Genomic DNA, 24119 nt, shown 5'->3' with positions numbered 1-24119 from the left:
GTATCCTGTACTTTGTTGTGAAATACTACTGTTAGAGAATGTTGTTTCTCAAACCAGCTTCACGCCAGTTGGTCCTTAAGCCTTTCCTGATTCATCTCCAGCCTAGGTGTGACAAACTGATACACATCAGACATTAATTGCTCTGTTGTTGTGAGCAGCTAGGGGAAAGTGCTATGAAATGCAAGGGGGGTAGGACAACTTCACTGAGCTCTAAAGACTGTAATATGAACACCCCCGTAGTTTAATTCAGCTCTCTGCTCCAGGCTCTGCTTCCTAGAAGGTGGGTTCCTACAGCTCTGCTTCTTTAGCTATTTAGACAGCATTACTGGCAGGCACTGAGTCATTCTTCTGCCAGGCAAAGGAACAGAACCTACTAGTCTTTTAATACTTTTATGTTTCTCCTTATACATTTCCATTCTAGATTTAAGTTGTTGCCAGCAGAAATTGCAAAACTGTCCATCTGGCCCTTCACAGCGCCCATAGATATGAATTAAGTTACCTAAACACAGCTGGATAACAACTCCCACTAGGCTTTAAAGTACATCATACTTCACAGATAGCTTTTACAGTTTTTAATTTATCCTAAAACCACCACAGTGGTGGAAAGAAGTATTGTTATTTTTCTTTGAAAAGGAGAAACCTAGAGTAAAAAAAATAAAGCCTTGTTCTAGCAAACGGCATCAAAAGAAATTGGAAACAACTTCAAATGATTTATTCAGAGTTAGAACTGCAACTTCGGCAACTGTCTTAATAAAAAGGTAAAGGTACCCCTGCCCGAACGGGCCAGTCTTGACAGACTCTGGGGTTTGTGCGCCCATCTCACATCTATTGGCCGGGGGCCAGCGCTGTCCGAAGACACTTCCGGGTCACGTGGCCAGCGTGACAACGCTGCTCTGGCGAGCCAGAGCCGCACACGGAACGCCGTTTACCTTCCCGCTGGTAAGCGGTACCTATTTATCTACTTGCCCCCGGGGGTGCTTTCGAACTGCTAGGTGGGCAGGCGCTGGGACCGAGCAGCGGGAGCGCACCCCGCCGCGGGGATTCGAACCGCCGACCTTTCGATCGGCAAGCCCTAGGCGCTGAGGCTTTAGCCCACAGCGCCACCCGCGTCCACTGTCTTAATATCACGTAACAAATATGTGGTACAACAGGAATATAGACCCTCTTAAGTTCCTAAACCAAGGTTACCTCTTATCCTCTCACACACAAACATTCTGTGTAATAAGAAGAATGCCTCTCTATAAGGCATGAAACATACTGTGGTAACTGTAGAGTTAAACATTATCTCCAGGTATTATGAGTTGGAGCTATCTTGCTTCATATGAAATCAGTAAGAACTTAGCACATACCTACTGCAAGTTTTGAAATTACAGCAACTAGTCAGTGTTGAAACCTGTTAACATGCTTCCCCCCTGCTAGAGTTCCACCAGGTTCTCCTTGTATTGTGTACCTGTTCATTCTTACCACATTCACATTAGTCCCAGGGTCAGATTACAACCTGCTGAGATTCTAAAATGTGTCAAGTTTAAGTGGTTCCCACAGCATTGACAAAAAATGTGTATCTATCTAACAGAAGGGACAATGAAAATATAAATAATCCATAGTCTGTCCTAGCCACCCATCTTCAGATACACACACCTGAACCCAGCAGACTTGAACCCAGCAGACTGTAGGAGAGGGCACCGGGTCAAGGGGATGCTATCACAATAGACCACTGCAACTCTGCCTTGCACAACCCTCCCAGAGCCTGGTAAGCAAGGTGGAAGTGCTTAAAAAGTTGCGGTTGTGGAAGTGAAGTCTGTGTAAGATGCGTTCAACCTGTACAATTTTGGCGGCTCCCTAAAAGAAGCTCAACAACCTAGGGAGTTTTTGCACCAGTTTTTCTAGCAAAAAAGCACTGGTTACTGAAAGACCAAAACCCAAGCCTTGCAGTATCCAGAATGCCAATTTTTTCACATTCATCATGAGCCAAGAAATATTACGCACAAGTAATTCAGATCACCAAATCAATCAACTTTGATTGATTAGAGACAACATTCAATTTCATTTGACATCAGTAAGAGTAACAACCTATTCAAAACAGAGTCATAGACTGCTGTGTTAAATACGGAATACTAATGACAGAATAGGGCAGAAAAGAAGAAAGACTCATTGGATATCACTAGTTTGTAGGCAAAAGTAGGGGACTGGGATTCAAGAAGAGAGATGGAGCTTTAGATAGATCAGGGGTCTGCAACCCGCGGCTCCAGAGCCGCATGTGGCTCTTTTACACCTTTGCTGTGGCTCCGGGGCGGATACTAGCGAGGGGAGGAGGCGCATTGTGCACCCCGACACTCCCCACTGTGGCGGGCGCTGTACTGGCTGTGACGTCGCATGGGGGCAGTGCGTGCGTTAGTCACGCACCGTCCCGACGTCACCTTCCCGCCCGCTGTCAGATCGCGGCTCCGGAGATATATTTGTTTTAAATGTCGCAATGGTTTTGCGGCTCCCAGGTTTTTTTCCCTTCGGAAACGGGTCCAAGTGGCTCTTTTTGTCTTAAAGGTTGCAGACCCCTGAGATAGATAGAAAGTGGAAAGACTCCCAGTTCTAAATATGGCAGGCATTGGTTTCATTCATTTAAAATTTCACTGAAGGTAAAATCATAACTATTCTTGACTTATCGATTTGCAGACCCTTTTGAGAAACTTTTCTTGTCTTCAATAGGCTTTTTCTCACACAGACCCCCAGATATGATTTGGATTTCTATGCAGGCAGCATTTTGGTGTCATCTCCACCTCCAACCCATCTGAAACCTTTTCTTATGTGTTTCTTATTTTGCTTATATCCCACCCTTCATTTAGGGAGTCAAAATGGTCTCTTGCTTTATCCTTGCAATAGCTCTGTAAGGTAGAACAGGCAGAGGCACACAGAGTGGGTATGACTGGCCCGAGATCCCTCACAGTATATTATGGATGAGATGAGATTTGGACAAATATCTCTTTGGAATCCAGTATGCTAAGCACTACACCGCGTTGGCTTGGGAACACCTACCATGGGAGTGAGTTGACAACAGCAGCATATTGCCATAAAGAGACAGACCATGCAGTTCTTTACATATCTACTCAGACGTAAACTTCATTATGTTCAGTGGGACCCTGAGCCCCTACTCCTTGATCACTGAGGATAAGACTGGAACCTGAGACTCCAATCTCGCACACACTTACCAGAGAACACACCCCACTGAACACCGTAGGGCTTGCTTCTGAGTCAATATGCATATAATTGCACTGCATGTATAAGAAATAAACATAAAATTCTATCCAATTTTTGTAGAAAACAACAACTGAGCTGCTTTATTTACTCTATTATGAGTACTTGAACAAAACAATTGGTTATGCCATTAATAGTTTTCTTTTCTATTCAGTGCCCAAAGCAGCACCGTCTTTCTATTACAGTGGTGCCCCGCAAGACGAATGCCTCGCAAGACGGAAAATTCGCTAGATGAAAGAGTTTTCTGTTTTGGAGGTGCTTTGCAAAACGAATTTCCTATGGGCTTGCTTCGCAAGACGACAATGTCTTGCGAGTTCCTGCTGGTTTTTCCCCCTCCCCCCTTTTCTAAGCCCCTAAGCCGCTTATCAGCTGATCCGATCAGCAGATAATCCGCTAAAAGCCGCTAATAGCGCTAATCCGCTAATCCGTCAATGGGTTTGCTTCACAAGACGAAGAAACCGCTAGACGAAGAGAATCACAGAACGGATTCTTTTCGTCTTGCGAGGCACCACTGTAGTGCAGACACTAGTGGATTTGAGATTAGGATGAAAGCACTGAATGGAAAAAATATATTCCCCAAAGCATTTCCATAGGCAGAATTTTTACAAAAGAAAGCATATATGTGTATGTGTGCTACTGTGCCCACAACCTTGTAAGTGGAATACATTAGAATTAGGGTGGGGAGAAAGACAGAATCTTTACCTGTGCTGCAGTTCTTCATTGCAAAGGAATCAATGACAGCTACACTTCTGTTCCCACTAGCAATATATTCCAAGGAGATCCGAAAAGGTTTCTCGAGGTGTCCCACTCTTTCCTGGAGAAGCACCCATCTGTTTTCGTTGCACACCAAGAAGAAAGAACAGAAGAAAATCATGGTAAGGAAAAGAGCTAGCTTGCAAGAAGTGCAGTTGAAAAAGCAACTGTTCCACATCTGCCTCATCATATTGGCTCTCTACTAGGCTGCTTTTCTATTACTTTTCCCCAACACAAGCCCTTGCTTTGTTCCTTTTTTTAAAAAAATAGAATTTAAAGAGCAAAGACTTCTGGAGAGCCAAGATGTTACTAGTAGTATTCAGCTAATGACACTCCCCCCACCCCACCCCTTCTGATCTGTCACAGTTCTGTGCTTGGAGATCTCTTGCAGATGTCTATGCATGCTTTAAAAGAAACACAACTTTTGTGTGTATGTTTGCCCCCTCCCCTTCCCTGCATGAATGAAGCTGTGAAATATGTAACACACAGGAATGCTTTAAATACCATCTCCCCATCTCAATCTGTTATTCAGATTGAGAGCAGTAAGTTTCTCTCAAGGGGTTGTTGAGTAGCTGTAATTCCCAGCCTTACATCTCTAAAGTATTTTGCTTCACTCCGTCAAAATGCATCTCCTTCCCAACACTACTATAAGCTTTAAAATTAAAGCAGGCCATTTCCCCTTTTGGTTTTATTCTGCCTTTGGTGGTTTTTTAAAAGGGGAATTAATGGGTTTGGAAACCAAGGTCATGAACCAAGGCACCACACTCTACACAGGTAAGCATCACTTTTCTGAAGCTGCTTAAAGGCTATCTGTTGATCTCAATGGCATGGCACAGAAATAATAGCAGTGTACAGGCTTGTCCATGTCACTGTAAATCAATCCACATAGTGGAGGGCTCAACTACACAGGAGTTTAATGTGTATTTGTAGTTGCCTCAGGTTTCTTTGGCATTGCCCACAAGATGTCTTCTTCATCCAACTGGCAGCCTGCACTTTTGTCCCATTAAATCAAGATTTTCCCAGTCCAGGTTAAATCTGGAAAACTTTTTTTTCTAAAACAGTGCACATGCACAGGTAGACAAATACCTGTGCACATCCCACAATACAGGCCTCAAGTTTCTGGGACTTGCATGGTGTGTGGGAGTACTAAATGAGGGGAGGGGACGACAACACAGAGCACAGATACACCCCAGCAAGCTCCACCCACTAATATGGATGGAAAACGTCAAGAGAGATTGCAGAGGCATTAAACCAAAAGCACTGTTGCGTGGGCAACAACACACAAACATACATACACATTGGAAAAAGGCCCATGTATGCATTAGCGCCCTTGTGCAGACACAGTCTGGGTTGTCCATGTGCAGCATTTTAATATATTTCTAACATGGTATTGTTGGTGGTGTTGTTGTTTTAAAAAACAATATAAGATTAGAGATAATTGCTTTGCATGGAAATCAGATCAGTTTGAAAGCAAGCCTGGGAAAGTTGTGGCCCTCCAGATATTACACTACAACCCCCATCAGCCCCAGCCACAATGGTCAGTGATCAGAGATGAAGGGAGTTGTAGTCCATGTTTCCACCCCATACTTTAAGCCCTCTCATGAAGTGCTTGTCTCCAGATAGCAGAACTGTAGCATACAGTTGCGTCTGTAAGAAAGATTGCTTAGGGTTAATTCATACCCATTTCTGTGGCTGCGTTTAGAGCACTCTTATAATAGCAATGGATAATCCTGGGAACTATCGTTTGTGGAGGGTCCAGGGAACTGCAGGCTTGTGAGTTCAGCACCCTTAACAAGCTACAGGATTGTCTAGGGGAAGCCATGACTGTTACAAGTGGTCCAAAAGAGTTTTAAACATACAGTGCGGATGAGACTGTGGTTACATGATGATGCAATATGGCCAGAACGGACTTGCGGTAACTTCTTATTGTCTCCAGTTCCTTAAGCAGCTCTTTCCTGCCTCTTTCTTTCTGTATACTTGCAAATGAACCCCTATTCCCAGCATGTTAGCATCACAAATGAGATGCAACCTTGTCTTGCTGCATTTTACTTATTTATTGGGGGTTTTTACGCTACCTTTCAGCCAAAAACAACAACATCAAAGCTAAACTGAGCCAAACAAGGCAGTCCCTGCTCTCAAGTTTATAATATAAAAAATACCAAAGTCTTAAAGCACATGAGGCCACCATCTTACTCCAGCTAAGTAGCTCTGAGTCCGGCCAGTGCTTGGATGGGATACTAGCTGGGAGCTATGTGTACTCAGTCTGGGACCCTGTGAAATAATAAAGGTAGGATATAAATGTAATAAAATAAATATAAATAAATGTGTGTGTGTGTGTGTGAGAGAGAGAGAGAGAGAGAGAGAGAGAGATGGATTGGGAGGGGGAGAAAATCAATGCTTCCTAAGTTATATACAGTGGACCCCCTGGATACAAATTAAATTCATTTTGGGGGTCCGTCCACAACCCCAAAAGTCTGTAGGCAGAGGCACCACTTCTGTGCACATGTGCAGCAAAACCTGGAATTATACATTTCCAGCTTTGCCACATTCGTAACCCGAAAGTTACGTATCCAGAGTGGTACGTAACTAAAGGGTCCACTGTAATAGGGGTAACTAAACTACACTTCATTCAATTGGAGGAGAAGAGGTTCATTTCAATACTGAATATTTTCATATGTGTCAGGGGTTCAGGAGCAGAGGCAAGGGCAAGGGAGGAAACAGAGAGCGAGGGGGAGGAGGCAGAAGAAAGGATGAGTGATGACGACGGCCCGAGATCTCCGAGTCTTTCCAGTGAATCAGAAGATTCACAGAAAGGAGCACCAGTGGCCAGGGCAAGGGGGGAGCCTAGGGAAACACCCCAGGAGGAAAGGGCCAGAGGGAGCTCAGAGGGGAACAGTTGGAAATCGGGACCAGCGTCACCAACAGAGAGCAGGGGAGAGGAAGGGCGTCAGGTATCAAGCGCTGGCAGCTCACAACAGGAGGGAGGGCACGAGTCAGGAGTGGCCACACCTCCATCGGGGAGCGAAGAAACGGTCAGACGGAAAGTGGAAGGTTGGGCGCGCGCGCCAAGTTCAAATGCACAGGAAGGTGGCACAGTAAGCAGCCCGGAAAGGGAGCCAGGTCCTAAAGCCCGGCGCAAGGAGGCAGGAGGGTCCGGGGGGTCGGCGTCAGAAGAATCCAGGAAGGAAGAGACCCAGGGGGGCAGAGGGACCCAGAGAAGAACAGTCAGGCGGAAAAGGTGGAGTAAGGCTAGGATATTAAGTTGGTGCACAAGGGGCGGAGACTCAGACGGAGCTTCGCCGGTCTGACCCATAAGACATAGAGTTGCACGCAGGAGCTGGAGAATGGAAACTGTAACTCAATAAAGACTTTTACAAAGTGATTGCTTCAGATCACTTCCTGGTGCAACTGGACTTCTCCGCGACCCTTCCCCTCTGCAGGGAGGTGGGACCAATTCGGATGGTCCGCCCCCGCCACTTAATGGATCCAAATGGTTTCCAGAGAGTGGTAGGGGATGCTTTATCCCATGTTGATGGCCTTTCAGCTGATTCCCTGGTGGCCCGCTGGAATGCGGAGTTAACCAGGGCTATCGACTGTCTGGCTCCGAAGCGCCCTCTCCGATTGCATGGAGCCCGGACAGCCCCGTGGTTTTCTTCGGAGCTGAGGGCGATGAAACAATCGCTGAGACGGCTAGAGCGTCGGTGGCAGAAAACTCACTCCGAATCTGACCGGACACAGGTTAAAGCTCAACGTCGAGCCTACCAAGTGGCGATAGCGACGGCGAAGAAGACTTTCTTCACCGCCTCTATTGCATCTGCAGAAAATAGTAGCAGGAGACTCTTTCAGGTGGTCCGCAATTTAACGGAACCACCTTTACCACCGGGGCCTTGTAAAGACCCCAAGATCTCCTGCAACGATTTTGCAAAGTTTTTTGCAGATAAAATCACTCATATTCGGAAGGAGCTAGACACCACCGTGGGAGCAGGGCTGGGGCGGGAGAGTGCTAGAGCCCTGTCTGGTCAAGTTGCATGGAATCAATTTCAATCCGTTACCCCCGAGGATGTGGACAGGCTGCTTGGACGCGTGAAACCAACCACCTGTCTCCTTGATCCTTGCCCATCCTGGCTTATAAAAGCGAGCCGGGAAGGGCTGGGCGATGGGCTCTGCGGGGTGGTGAATGCTTCTCTCTGTGAGGGAACATTCCCAGATCCGCTGAAAGAGGCGGTCATTAAACCGCTTCTTAAAAAACCATCTTTAGACCCGGCCAGTATGGCCAACTATCGCCCAGTCTCAAATCTTCCATTCTTGGGCAAGGTGATTGAGCGTGTGGTTGCTGAACAACTCCAGGCACGCCTGGAGGATGCGGACCATTTGGATCCCTTCCAATCAGGGTTCAGGCCTCATCATGGGACTGAAACTGCCTTGGTCGCACTGGTTGATGATCTCCGGCGAGCTAGGGACAAAGGTGAGAGTTGTTTCCTAGTTCTGCTGGATCTCTCAGCGGCCTTTGATACAATCGACCATAACATCCTTCTGGACCGTCTAGAGGGGTTGGGAGCTGGGGGCACTGTTATACAGTGGTTTCGCTCCTTTCTCCTGGGCCGTGTTCAGAAAGTGGTGGTGGGGGATGAGTGTTCAGACCCTTGGGCCCTCACTTGTGGGGTGCCTCAGGGTTCCGTCCTCTCCCCCATGCTTTTTAACATCTATATGAAGCCGCTGGGAGAGATCATCAGGGGGTTTGGACTGGGTGTTCATCAATATGCAGATGATACCCAGCTCTACCTTTCTTTCAAATCAGAACCAGTGAAGGCGGTGAAGGTCCTGTGTGAGTGCCTGGAGGCGGTTGGAGGATGGATGGCGGCTAATGGATTGAAGTTGAATCCTGACAAGACAGAAGTACTGTTTTTGGGGGACAGGGGGCGGGCTGGTGTGGAGGACTCCCTGGTCCTGAATAGGGTAACTGTGTCCCTGAAGGACCAGGTGCGTAGCCTGGGAGTCATTTTGGACTCACAGCTGTCCATGGAGGCGCAGGTCAATTCTGTATCCAGGGCAGCTGTCTACCAACTCCACCTGGTACGCAGGCTGAGACCCTACCTGCCCGCTGACTGTCTGGCCAGAGTGGTGCATGCTCTAGTTATCTCCCGCTTGGACTACTGCAATGCGCTCTACGTGGGGCTACCTTTGAAGGTGACTCGGAAACTACAGCTAATCCAGAATGCGGCAGCTAGACTGGTGACTGGGGGCGGCCGCCGAGACCACATAACACCGGTCTTGAAAGACCTACATTGGCTCCCAGTACGTTTCCGAGCACAATTCAAAGTGCTGGTGTTGACCTTTAAAGCCCTAAACGGCTTCGGCCCAGTATACCTGAAGGAGCGTCTCCACCCCCATCGTTCTGCCCGGACACTGAGGTCCAGCGCCGAGGGCCTTCTGGCGGTTCCCTCATTGTGAGAAGCGAAGCTACAGGGAACCAGGCAGAGGGCCTTTTCGGTGGTGGCGCCCGCCCTGTGGAATGCCCTCCCATCGGATGTCAAGGTGATGGACAACTACCTGACATTCAGAAGACATCTTAAGGCGGCCCTATTCAGGGAAGCTTTTAATGTATGATATTTTAGTGTTTTTTGGGTTTCTGTGGAAGCCGCCCAGAGTGGCTGGGGAAACCCAGCCAGATGGGCGGGGTACAAATAATAAATTATTATTATTATTATTATTATTATTATTGCTGGCTAGCGTGATCCTCTGTGAGCTAGGATCTGGAAGCAGCTCTGACAATATGCATGTGGCAGCTGTTACCAACCCCCCATTTTTTTTACGTATTATGTAACAGAATTTTTATACCTCTTATACCATCATCAAAGCCTCTAAATGGTTTACATAAAATATAAATAAAAATGATTGATAAAATACAATGTTAAGAATTTGGTCTAATTTAAACAATAAAATTAGGTTTTAAAATATTCTATTCTATTAAAAGTATATTGCCACATGTCTCTTGAAATAGTGGGACCATTATTCTATAAATGTCTAAATACTGCTGTTTTTGTGGAAAACACAATTGAGTTTTTTGTTCTCTTCTGTTTTAATTGCAGCTAGAGTTGTTTTGAGAATGTTTCTAATGGGCCTTTTCAGGCACCTGTTCTTTTGTTTCCTTACTGATGACCAATTGCAATAAAGCTAAACAAGAAAATCTTACTAGCTTTTATGTGGTTTTCTTTTCTCATTTTGGTAACCCAGCAGAATCTGTGAAGAGAAATTAAAAGTGCCCAAAGAAGAGGCCTGAAAAAAAAGTTCCAAAACTTCACCAACAAATATTTCTCCCCATTTCTCGCCATTACAAAATAGTCATGTTTCCTGTTCCTTAGCCACTTATTAAGCCAGTACTGTCATATGGCTAGAACAGAGGGACGGAGGGATACAGGAGCCCCTACAGGAGTTTCTCAGCTGAGAAGCTAGACTCCTCCCTCCGCCATCTTGTTCACTATTCCATCAGGCTGAGAAGGGATGCAGGGTCACTCCATTTGTGTAGCTGAGGGACTAGAAACATTGGGCTCTTCCTCTCCCATGTGGTCATTTGCAAAAGCTGTTGTTAGCCAAGCCTCTTATATAACACAAACAGAGTCCAGAGAGAAAAGGTCTCGTAAAACTGTACCGGGGAAGATGGGATGGGGGGAACAGTGTATAATTTGAGAGGAAAGGAGCAGGGAGGATTTGCCGTCCTTTGGTCAGGCCTTGTACCTAAGCTGGAAGACATTACATTAAACATACAGAGGAAAACTTCTGCAGAACTACACAACCAATCAGAGCACATGCTGCCTCAGCAACAATCATGCCACTTTGCCTGGTTGCTAAGCAACATCTACGCACACACACGCGCGCACGCGCGCACACACACCCTTGGCTAATGTTAACAGAAATAACTCTTTAAATTGCAAACTAAATGATCCCTGCTGTTGCACTACCAACACATAGCTATGTCTGACATCACTAGATATCAGTGTTCTTAGTTATCCAGAAAAAAACCCCTCTGAAATATTTTATCCCCATTTTGCAGACTTAATAACATTAAGTTTGCAAAAAAGTGGGACCTGTAACAAAATGTTGCAGCGAGGAATGTGCTCAGGGTGCCATGCATTCTTCAAGGAAACTCTGTTGCATCCATTCCCCCTTTCCATGGTTTTCTTGTGCTTTAATTCTGCTTGCTTGATGAGAACAGGATGCTGGAATAGACAGGCCCTTGGCTGATCCAGCAGGCGCTTCTTGTACAGTGGTACCTCGGGTTAAGTACTTAATTCGTTCCGGAGGTCCGTTCTTAACCTGAAACTGTTCTTAACCTGAAGCACCACTTTGGCTAATGGGGCCTCCTCCTGCTGCTGCGCCACCGGAGCACGATTTCTGTTCTCATCCTGAAGCAAAGTTCTTAACCTGAAGCACTATTTCTGCCTTATTTCTGTCTGTAACCTGAAGCGTATGTAACCTGAGGTACCACTGTATTCCCTAATTTGCACTATCATTAGTTGCCATTTGGACTGGGGAGTTTCATTTTGCTCTATGATTCCTATTCCTTCAAGAGTAATACGACTACCCTGTCGAGTGGAGTTCTCTAAATCTTCAATGACATTCAGTTTCTCGAAGCTTCTAATCCTGTGCAAACCCAGGACCAGATTTAACAACTCTGGTGCATAGCACTAAGAATTTAAAATAAATTAAAGGACAAAGATAAAGAAGAATGACAAACTGTAAGCATTTAAAAGATGCATTTTTAAAAAATGAACATAAGAGTAAAGAAGGCAGGGCAAGGAAACCAAAAGACATTATCATATTTATGAGCCTGAAAAATGAGAGAAAATGAAGATACCATTCTTTGTATTTTTATGGATCAAGGAAGACCAATGAGCAGCTAATTGCAATCATCAGACCTGCATACAGTAAGAGAATTAATGAGAATTTTAGTGGTATCTTCAGAAAGAGGGGAAATAATTCAGAAATATTTAGAAGTCAATAATAGCATGATTTTGAAAGGGCCTGAACATGCAATAAAGAAGACAAACTTTTATCCTTGTTACAAGACAGGGAAGTAAAAGATCCAACCCCAACTGCAGCAAAATTACAGTGCAGTATTCTCTAAATCATTACCAATAGCAGAATGTGAAACTTATCCAGCAACACTGATTTCCACAAGCTGGAAGCCTCTCTGTGTGCAGATGTGCTAGCAGATATAAGAGTATGATTTACGGGCAAGAGACATGAGGAGTCCCAAATACAGTTCAGCATGAGGCTTCCCCATGTTCTTTACCCCAGTCTTGCCTGAGTCTCTGAAAACTCTGGCATCAAAAACAGCTGGACCCATGTCACATGAAGCCCTCATAGAGAATTATTCCTTCAGAAGCACGGGGATATGATTTACACTGAAATTCGGGAGCATCTGTGTGTCATGCGAAACATTCCTTACTGTTTCCAAGACAGATGGATTTTAATTCCAGGTACATGGCAGCCCTCAACAAAATGATTTCTGTTTCTCTGCTACTACTAACCCCCTGGCTAAAAGTGTCATGAGTTTTAGGAATTGCTTCTCTGAGTTACTAGTGCAATAAACTTTACTTTCAAATTCTCCAGTCTCCCATAGTTTACCGTGGAAACTATATTAAATTTTCAGTGCTGATGCTGGGCAGGTATTTTATGCTGCTGGAATTCAAGACGGTGGAAGGCTCATTTGGGGCCAGATTAATTTAAAAATCTGCAACCTGAGTGCCTTGAAACTGCTTTGTTTCTGAAGTGAGTGATTCACATGAGGAAGGTGGCAGTGGGGTGGGGTGGAGTTCAGGCCAGTTATTGCAAAGTAGTTTCCCCGCATTGGAAACGAAAACCCCTGAAGCACAAATGCATCACTAATTGCCTTTTTTCTTTTTAAAGCAGCTGTCTTCGCAGAGGTGACACAGACTGAAAACCCCACAGAGAACGATTTGTCTTCGATCCTAGCAATGAGGCTCGGCTTATCCACATTTCAGCATTATGTAGCTGTTAATGCACTCTTTTGCCACTTGAATTGCCACTTGAGTGTGGAGTAGTCCGCACTCACACATATTTAAATTTGTATATGAAGAGCAACTTTGGTCTTTCCCATTCCTACCAGTAGGTATTCCTTTTTGTGCATTATGTCATTGCTCCTGTTGTGCATTATGTCATTGGTCCTGTTATGCTATCTATTCTGTTATGACACGGCACGCGCACAGCTCGTTGCATGCTCACCTTGCTGTTATTGCTTTTTAAATCCCACTTAGGAGTATGAAAAGGCAATTGTGAAGTTGTTAGTACAGTTTTCTGGTTTTGTGCAAAACCGAGGGGGGGAAAAGAAATATATACACTATAGCCTAAGCTCCTGACACAATTGTAAATTCTGAGCACACATTTTTCAGATTGCTGCCCAATGTATATAGTGTATAATTTTTAATGTACCGTATTTTTCGCTCTATAACACGCACCCGACCATAACACACATGTAGTTTTTAGAGGAGGAAAATCTGTAGGCATGCCACCCATAGGCATTTCCCCCATAACACACACAGACATTTCCCCTTACTTTCTAGGAGGAAAAAAGTGAGTGTTATGGTGCAAAAAATACGGTAATCTGCACGTGCAGTTTTCTGATTTTGTGCAAATAACAGGATGATGATGGTGATGATGATTATTATTATTATTTAAACACATTCAGGTGTGTACTGGAAATAGCTGTGAGCACAGGTAGAAAAGAAATGAAAGCATTGGGGAAGTGGTGGGCATGGAAGAGGCAGTAGAAGAAAGTAGAAGAAAGGAAGGACTGAGCCTAAAACACTGAAACAGATTGTCTGTGCTATGGAATGGTCTGGAGTCAGATTTTCTCCAATTTATCTCCATATTTGAAATATACTCAGAGTTGAGAGTGAATTTCATGCTCTTTATTCAGCTCATAGTGGTGAGGAGGGAATGAATCTTTCCCCGAAGTATCTGCTTTATATACATTATTCACACAATGGGCTGCACGTGATTGGTTAATTCCAGAATTCTCCTGTAGGCCAATCAGGTTGTGGATTCACTTCCATCTGGAGCTGGATTGGGTGGTTCCCTCAGACCAATCAGACTGCTGCATTGTTCTAGGACCAATCAGACTGCTGCATTCTGAATTCTATTGTTCTAGGACCAATCAGACTGCTGCATTTTGGATCCTATTCAACTCAGTACATAACAATATTGGATAAATCCAAATTTACAGGGTGGTGTTTGAGGGTAATATCATATAGACTACACAAATTAGTTATTTATTTATGCCAACTATGACAAACATACAGCACCTCCCTTGTTTTGTTTTGTTTTTTAAGGATAGAAGGGCTTCGCTTCATAGCTCAGAAAACCTGGCACTTTTGACTAGCAGTATGTTGCCTTCGAAACTAGAATGCCAAAGGAATGGAAAACACCTTGTCTTGTAGCTTCATGTGGTACAGGACAATTTTTTCAGCTGCTGTGTTAACTATTCATATTTCCATCAAATTTCTATTAGACATATTTCACTACTTTTGATGGGATAACTTGTTTTATAAAATACCCTGCTGCTGAGCTGTGGCAAAGGGTTTTAAAACACTGTATTATATATTCAGTTAGTTTATATCCTACTTTGCTTCCATGGAACTCAAATTGAAGTAGTGCACATAAACATCTCTGGACATGTTGAAACAATTGGAGGTGTGAGGGAATTACGTATTAATATATCTTTTTTGTTGCAAGACAGTTCTACATACAGACTATACTTCCAATGACAAGAGAGGGAGTAAAATTTATTCCAGTGGTTTACCTTTGATATGTTCATTTTATGTTTACTTCTAAGTTATATGTCTCTTAAGTGCTAGCTCCAAGAGTACAATTTTATATACATGTTTACTCAGATCCAGTGAGTTTAGTGGGACTTCTCCCAGGTAAGAGTGCATAGGTTCTGCTAGGATGTGATATAATTTGTGTGGGGTTTCTTTCTTGCAAGACCTGAACCAGCTTTTCATTATTCATTCCCTCTCTTCTCTCCTTAAACTAAAATGTGGGCAAAGAGAAAGTTGAATCTATTTGCTCTTAATCTAGAACTGATTGATGTTCATCTCCAAAGGTATAAGAAAAAAGTTATTACTTTGAGTATTTCTAGAAGTTGACCTAAGAATGGGTTTCCATTAAAGGTTCCAAAAGGCAAATACCCTGTATCTCAGACCTAACACATGGGAATGGGAACCCCAATGCATATTTATAAGACTCTTGAACTCTCATATACTCTGATTTTGCTTAAGGTTCCCATAAACATTTATTTTAAGACATCCACTTATTATTTAAAGCCTGAATCTTATTTCTAAGTGCTATGGCTTTCCATAGGTTTTTGCTAAATCGAAAATGTCAAAAGCCTTATACAGTTACCATCTGCTGCAAACACTATCATGAAGAAAGACTCAGCTAGGAATCTGCCCCAGTGACAGAAACCACTTGAGTATAGCTCCAAAGCCTAAGAGGTGCAACAGAATATAGTATTTCTTTTTATTTAGAATATTTGTTATATCCTGGCTTTTGGCTACAAGAGTCTCCAGAATGGCTTCTCGGAGGTGTGGAATGCCCTCCCATCAGATGTCAAGGAGATAAAGAACTGCACGTACACAACTTTTAGAAGACATCTGAAGGCAGTCCTGTATTGGGAAGTTTTTAAGGTTTGATGTTTTATTATGCTTTTATATGTGCTGGAAGCTGCCCAGGGTGGCTGGGGAAATCCAGCCAGATAGGCAGGGTATAAATACAACAACAACAGCAACAACAACGATTTAAAACAAATGAAATAAATGAACAATAATAGCACAATAAAATACAGAAGAAATGAAAGTTTAAAAACAGAGCAATTCTTGAAACCATGCGCAGCAACAGGATGCAAAATTAAAACAACCCAAAATCTTGGTCAAGTAAGACTGTCTTGACCACTTGCCCAAAGACTACAAGAGGGAGCCAGTGGCTGTGGCTATGAAGGAAATAAGATGGGCACTTAAACTCTAAGCTGTGCTCCAAGGCCCAGAAAAACTGCTTGGAGCTAAAGCCATTGCTGCCTTAAAAAATTCAAAAGAATTCAAAAAATTCAAAGAAAGAAGAGAGGAATGCAAAAGCACTCAGAAAAGCTGAAAATGAAAGTCTTCACTCAATTCTTCCTGCCCAGTGATAGAAGGCTCACTTCAATAAGGACATTAATGCAGGCAACAGCCAAAGATGGCACCACTCTCAAAAGAGGCCTCTTCCTTGCTGGAGAAAGAAAATGCTATCAATATCTTAAGAGTTTGCAGCACAACAAGAAACCATAAAGGAGCTTATTAAAAATACTTGGAAAGAGCTAATGCTTCTAGTGGGAACAAAACTGACAGAACTTAGCACGATGCTTGACTCTTTAATAGAAATAACTACAGCAACAAAAGAATTAAGCCAAATCCATGACAAAAAGATCAAAGAATTACAAAAAAGGGAAATATACAGATATACACAACAAGCTGGAAGATGAAGAAAATTGACAAATAATAATTAATTTACATTTCTTATTCTTTTGAAGAAAGAGCAGAAGAAATTGATGCTGTACAATTCATTGCCTCATGGCTTGAATCACTGCTTGCAGACCTGATTTTCAATGGTTCCACAGAGTACAGTGGATGCTCGGGTTGCGAACATGATCTGTGCGGGATGTACGTCTGCACACGCGCGGGTTGCGATTCGGCGCTTCTGTGCATGCACAACCGCTGAAACCTGGAAGTAACCCGTTCCTGTACCTCTGGGTTTCTGCGGTCCATAACCCGAAAAAACACAACCTGAAGCAGCTATAACCCGAGGTATGACTGTACTTGGACCCAAACAGAGAGGGAGCAACCCTTTGATATAATTGTCTGCTTTGCTCATTGCAAAAAGAAGGAGGAAGTGTAGAACAAACTGAGGAACCTAATATATTCATAACTTATAAAAACAGCCCAGTTATGGTGATGCAGGATCTGGCTTCTGAAACACTGGAGAAACCAGAGCGCACAGAAACACCATTTATCTTCCCGCCGCAGCGGTACCTATTTATCTACTTGCACTGGTGTGCTTGCTCTGGGTTCTGGCATGGTCCTCTGTGCGCCAGAAGCGGTTTAGTCATGCTGGCCACATGACCCAGAAAGCTGTCTGTGAACAAACGCCGGCTCCCTTGGCCTGAAAGTGAGAGGAGCGCAGCAACCCCATAGCTGCCTTTGTCTGGACTTAACCGTCCAGGAGTCCTTTACCTTTACCTTTTTTACCTACAATAGTACAAACAAAGATGTTGCTCTGTGCCAGAGGGCAAATGGGTAGGACTCCCACACCCCCACCTCACCTGCCTAGAAGTTAGAAGAACAATAGTCAAGGTGGCCTTTTGCGAGCTGAGCTGAAAAGCAGGCTGAGAAAGAGACATGATTGATTTGGACCTGGATCCAAAGCTGTGATTTAACGGAGGAGCAGGACCTTTTGGGGGTAGTAATGCTGTGAGCTGCTCCATCCTAGGCTCAGGTTGTATATACTGTATGTGTAAATAACCCACATATCAAAAAGAAAGAATTGCTAAAAGTCCTGACCTTTAGGGGCTGCAATCCACAAGATCTGAAGGAGACTATATTGGCTACTTTTGTGACATGGAGTATGTTCCAGTGATCCAGCCTGGATGTGTCTAAGGCGTGTGTGAATGTGCTTTTCCCAGGAGAGCGCACATATTATTATTATTTCCATTTATATCTTGTCTTTCATCTCAAAGGAGCACATGAGCTGAAGCTGTGCAAAGGCACTCCTGGCCATAGAAGCAACCTAGCTTGAAACGTGGAATCCTTATTTCCACATCTAGCTGATATAAAAATATTGGGGAAATCAACACAGATTTTTGTGGGTGGTTGTGTTCTTTTTTTACTTTGTGTGGAGATGGTAAAGAGCCTATTGCAATGTTCCATGAAGGGCTCAGATGTCAATTAGTTTAATTAGTTAGATTAATGATCTTCTGGAAGCATTTGCAGCACCTGGACCTACTGCGGAGCATTCAGATAACGACCACGCGTTCTGTATTCTACCTTGGTCTTACAAATCAAAGCACTCACGATGCATGGGAAATAAGTCCAAAAAGGAACTGAGTGAATTTCTCCAAAATAAGATCATATGAAGGGGTTTTATCCAGGGAATTAATAAATGAGTTTGTTCTGAATTCAGTTTCTCTTGAAACGGGAGTCCCCTGCATTACCTTGCTCACAAGTTCTTTTTGTAAAATAGACTTCCTAAAATAGAATTCTGTGTGTGGGAGGTAACATTTGGACTTGTTTACAGACATAGAACAAAAACCAAAGGAACGATAATCATTTCACACCTTTGCTGCACGAAGAACATCACAGCCATTATCGTGTTCACTCTATGACACTCATGTATGATCCTACTATTTAATCCCAGTTTTACACATTGAGAAAGCTGCTTACTCACAACTACACAGCGGGTTAATGCTCATCTATGATTTAAATCCCAGACCAGAGGTATAGCTAGGAGGGGTGGGGAGCACTGGGCGCCACACCGCAGAGAGTGGCACTTATCAGCATGCAGTGCACCCAACCCAGGCATCTCACCTGGGACCTGCAGGCTCCGCCCCATGGGTGGCTCACCCCGCCCTTCGGTGCAGGACAGGTGTGCTACCCCAGGTGCCCAAGCAGCTAGCCATGCCACTGTCCCAGTTCCCAACAAGATACTTTAACTCATTAAGAGTGATGAATACCTTGAAAAAGACTGTCCATCTCTCGGTACACAAAAGGCCTGCTATAAATGTTATACCAGGTAGATAAAAATCTCTGACAAGTTAGATGTACATTATCCACACAGCTGATAACATATTTGAACCAAGTCACGGGTACACATCAGGGGTGTACCACTAACGCATAGGCTTCAGTGACCCATTTTAAATTTAATGTCTGCACAAAGTTGCACATGACTGAAGTTTTTACCCTAGTACTCAGATTTAATGAAATTTACAAGCCATTCCACACACCCCTCCCACATTGTAGCGACACAATCAGTAGCTAGTCTAAGCGGGACACCACAAAATGTTCAGTTTGTAATATTTCTTTTCAGTTGTTTTATGTATCAGACAGAGCCCCCTGCAGTTGGTCACTGTTATTTTTTTTACAGTTTGTGTAATCTTTACACCAGGCCTTAAAGATTCACTTGAATTGGGGTGGGGACCAGCAACAGTCACTTGAGCCTCTTAATTAATTTTGAATATAAAATTGTGTAATGTCCAGTTGTCAAGCTGAACAAGAATAAAACGACAAAAAATAATAATAATATCTGGGTTGAGGAAAAAGAAAAGAGAAACGACAACTAAGCGACGTCCTTATCATTCTACCCATGACTCAAGAGAGTGTCCTTGTCACAAGTGCATTCAAGTGTGTGAATGGGGACCTCGCATCTATCCCTAATGCTCTCTTGTGTGGCGACAATAGTTGTGTCAAAGTACTTCAGATCAGCCCTCCCACTCCCCCTTTAATTCCCTGCAATTCCAAAGAAATGAAGAAACGATGAAAGCCGGTTTCATAGAAAAGGCAACGTGTTAATGAGAGATAAAAAAATGGGTGGGGTGGGGTGGGGTGGGGGAGAGGAATATTGCCGGGATTCTGACAGACTTCTTTGCTCTCAGAATAAGGAATGGATCTGTGACGGAAAATCCAAAGATAATCCCTCTCCCTCCACAGATACTGTTCTGTATTTACAGCTGGTGAAACGGCTCCTCCATAACAATGCTGTGCGATCAAGTCGAGCAGAAGGAACTATCAACAGATGCTTGTATGAGGTGTGAACAAATGACATCCATTCCTAGTTGCAGCAGCAAGGAAATGGAAATGGGGGTGGGGGAAAATACTTGCCTCGGCTGGCCATCACTGCTGAGGGAAAAGAGGGGAGGGGGAGTGTGAAATGAGCCATAGGAAGGCTGTCAGGTCCTTGCCTCATTAGATCAGATAGTATGCATGTGGCATTTCACTATGATTATTTTTAATTATCCTTGTTAAGTTTATTGCTCTTTATTGATCTTCAAATTACTAGGAAGGAATGATAGCAGTTGTGTTGTGTTATTGAGGCTGGTTATCTGCTTTTTTTGACAGGATCTATTTTTGACAGAAGCTAATTAAACTTTAAATTAGTTTGTTTCAGTGGTTCTCAAGGCATGAGCTAGGGCACCCTAGTGAGGAAATGATGGTAGCCAAGAGAAGTCTAGCTTTTATCTGATGTTTTCCAGTGCACACTCTAACAATAGACAGAGTGCCTCAATTCTTATGTCATCGAGGCTGCAATCCTGTGCTAACTAAACTGGGAGTAAGTCCCAGTGGGACTCACTTCAGAATAGATATGCATAAGATTACTCAGTAAGGAGTGTTTTCAAGCCTCAGTTTTTCACAATATGCTTGCTTTTTTGCATAAGGGCTCCAAGCTTGCAAGGGGCCCATGAAACAGTGGGTGACTTCCGCAAGATTAGAATCAGGATTCTTTAGTACCACAGAACCTTCCACCAGCCTGAAAGAAATCAGAACAAATACCCAATTCTGCACAGTCCATTATAAGCCTCTTAATAGAAACTGCCTCTCCTGCCTTTTCCAACTGCAAATGCAATTCATTCTTACCTGTTTCTTATCATACTGATAAAACTGCTTCATCAGTGTTTTTTTATTGGCAGGTTCTGTTCACCCAATGTATGAAATTAGATTTGGTCTGCCCCGCCTGTGATCTCACCTGGCTACAAGCCCATCTGGTAGGGGAATTTCTGCCTCTCAGCCTAACTCCTTCCTGACAAGCAATCTGTATTTTGTTCTGATTATGTTTGGTAAGGATTAAATAGCTATTACCTTGATTTATCCATTGACATAGATAGTTTAATTGACAAATATATTTTAAGTGTTAACATAATGGGATATCCACTGTATATAAATCCGTTTTAACACTTTAACTTTTGTATGTTATAAAGTATGGTTGCGTCCCCCCCCCTTGATTTTACTGTTTTATCTTCTGTAAACCACTTTGAGGTTTAATTGGGGCGGGGGTATTTTTACAAAATAAAGAAACAAAATAAATAGATATATCAGAAAGCACTTCTGTTCTTACATTTGGCACTTTTAAGAGTCCGAAACACTTGCTGTGCATTGAGGTTGGTCCATGTTAATGCCTCCATAATCGCAAATGGGGACTGAGTCTGAATATGTAAAAACTTGTGGAAAGTGAATTCATGGCAAAGGTGAAATTTGAACCAGGGATATACTATCCCTTTACGTGCCACACTAGGGGAGACGATGTATTAGAGGCTGTAACACAACCTCTTTACTCCAGGCTTAATTCAAAGAGCTAGCTAAATGGTTTGAGTCCAGAATCCCTGGCAACTGCCTACACTCCTATCATCCTTCTGGCTCCTTGATGTATGTTGAATAGGTTATTATCCAGGTCTGGTTGGTTGGAACGTGGGTGTGATTAGTTGGGATGCAATGAATCATTCTCCAGGTTTGCTTGGTTGGTTGCACTTAGGTTATGGAACGTCCTATCATGAGAGGTTCATTTGGTCTCCTCCCTCTTGTTCTTCTGTCATCACCTTAATATATTTTTTTCCCAGCACGCATTTGGCCTGCAATGGAATAATGAAATGTACTGATCTGTTTTAAGTAATTTTAATGTGTCTGCTCTCTCCCCTTCATCAATATTCCTTTGCAGTTTACAAATATTTATGCTTTTTTCCCTCTCTCTCTCTGTTGTAAGCTTGGTGCTATAGTAGTGGAAGAGCAGGGTATAAATACATAAGCAAATAGTAGTCTGTAGACTTTATTTTCTATCTGGTTTCTCCTAACATCCAAGGATGCTCCAACAGTGCATGGAACAACTTATAAGACAGAAAAATCAAGGCTGTGATCCATAGGTGCCAACTCCCTAGGGCCCTGGGTGCCCAAACACATACAAAATTCCCCATGAAGGGGCTGGGCCATGGCACCCACGGCCCCGGGCATTCATGGTCATGGGGCCAAGTTGGCACTCCTGCCATGATCTATATAGTCTCTTATCACAGAATCACAGAATAGTAGACTTGGAAGGGACCCCAATGGTCATCTTTCTAGCGCGACCCACTGCAATGTAGGAATCTCAACTAAAGCTTCCATGACAGACGGCCTTCCAACCTCTGCTTAAAAACCTCCAAAGGAGAGTCCACCACCTTTCAAGGGAGTCTGTCCCACTGTCAAACACCTCTTCCTACCAGTAAGTTTTTTCAAATGATTAGTTGGAATCTCTTTTCTTGTAAATTGGAATTGATTGGTTTGAGTCGTACCCTCCGGGACAGGAGAAAACAAGCTTGTTCCCTCTTCTACGTGACAGCCCTTTAGATCATGGTAGGCAAACTAAGGCCTGGGGGCTGGATCCGGCCCAATCGCCTTCTAAATCCGGCCCACGGACAGTCCAGGAATCAGCGTGTTTTTACATGAGTAGAATGTGTCCTTTTATTTAAAATGCATCTCTGGGTTATTTGTGGGGCATAGGAATTTGTTCTTACCCCCCCATATAGTCTGGCCCCCCACAAGGTTTGAGGGACAGTGGACTGCCCCCCTGCTGAAAAAGTTTGCTGACCCCTGCTTTATATATTATATCTTATCTAAGTCTCCTTTTTCCCAGGTCCATCCCTAATTCAGTCAACTGTTCTTCCTAAGGCTTTCCAGTCCCTTGATCTTCTTGGTTGCCCTCCTCTGCACACATTCCAGCTTGTCAATATCCCTCTTAAATTGTTTTAAGAACAGATCCTTCTCAACAAAAAATACAGTTGGAAATAATTTCAGTTTAAACTCTGATGAAAAGAAGAAGCCATTTTACGGCTTCTACTTGCCTACCTATTTAATTCTACCGTGGGAATCTTGTATTATGAGATTCTGCAACTTCTTCAGAGCTTTAGTTAGTGCTGCTCTAAAGCCAATGCAATTTTGTCGATTGGCTTCAATCGTTTCCCTTCAGAACTTTAATTTCTATATTAACCGCTGATCCAATTACCGCCATCTCTGCCCTGACCCTGTAAAGGCTTTATTCTATGAGCAGATTTGATGGAATCAAGTTCAGAAGGCCTGATGCAATGCTCATTAAAGTATAGTGAAGTCTTGTAACGAAGATTAATGACAGTTGGACAAGATCCTGAATGGGATCAAAGAGTACCTGAATGGCCTTGAAGGGATGACGGGATGCACACGGAATGATGGGTCATCTGTCAATATAAGATCAGCTTTACTGAGCTACAATGAAAGACTATCAATCCAAATGTCCTGTATCCTGCAATGGAGAAAGGGAATCTACCAAAGAAGAATGAGTCATGCCCTTATTTACTGCCAACTTCAATTTCATCATTTATTGGCACCCTTGGCCAGCAGAAATTGATAACCTATAGATAGTTATTTTGCTCGTGGATGCCTAGTGTGGTGTGTGTCTATGCATAAGAGAAAGAGAAAATTAGTGACTGACAAGACAAACAGAGGTTTCACATTTAGCTAAATGTTTTACTTTCCAAGTAAAATGTTTTACTTTCCAAGTCAAAACAACAGACACTAGGAGCCAAAGTGATAATTCCAGGAATTCTAAAGAGGAAAAAGAAAATCAGGATTAAAGCTGGCCTTCAATCCTTTTTAAATCCTTGCTTATACAGTGGTACCTCAGGTTACATATGCTTCTGGTTACAGATGCTTCAGGTTACAGACTCCGCTAACCCAGAAATAGTACCTTGGTTTAAGACCTTTGCTTCAGGATGAGAACAGAAATCGTGCTCTGGTGGCGTGGTAGCAGCAGGAGGCCCCATTAGCTAAAGTGGTGCTTCACGTTAAGAACAGTTTCAGGTTAAGAACGGACCTCCGGAACGAATTAAGTACTTAACCCGAGGTACCACTGTACATACTTATATGGCAGATATCACCATCCGCAGAATACTCTTCATCCACAGAATTCCTTGGCTCCCAAAGTCTGATTTAAAATCTGACTTTGTCACTGAAAAAGGCAAAGCTGTGACGCAGTTCTGCCCATCCACAAGCCCCGTGCACATCAGCCTAAGCAAT

At 43.4% G+C, this 24119-nt stretch overlaps 1 protein-coding gene across 1 annotated transcript in view; it reads right to left on the bottom strand.

Moving 5' to 3' along the window:
- ALK (ALK receptor tyrosine kinase) overlaps positions 1-24119 on the bottom strand; it is a 411412-nt gene that overhangs the window by 195843 nt on the left and 191450 nt on the right. The window contains exon 4 of the mRNA XM_082214794.1: positions 3952-4079. Within this exon, the coding sequence (XP_082070920.1) occupies positions 3952-4079 (128 nt within the window). The remainder of the gene's footprint in view (positions 1-3951; positions 4080-24119) is intronic.

The sequence above is a fragment of the Podarcis vaucheri genome, assembly GCF_965113315.1.
Source record: "Podarcis vaucheri genome assembly, chromosome: 3".
NCBI classification, from domain to species: Eukaryota; Metazoa; Chordata; class Lepidosauria; order Squamata; family Lacertidae; genus Podarcis; species Podarcis vaucheri.
The sequence above is the reverse complement of the archived record's forward strand: the minus strand, read 5'-3'. Positions and strand labels throughout refer to the sequence as shown.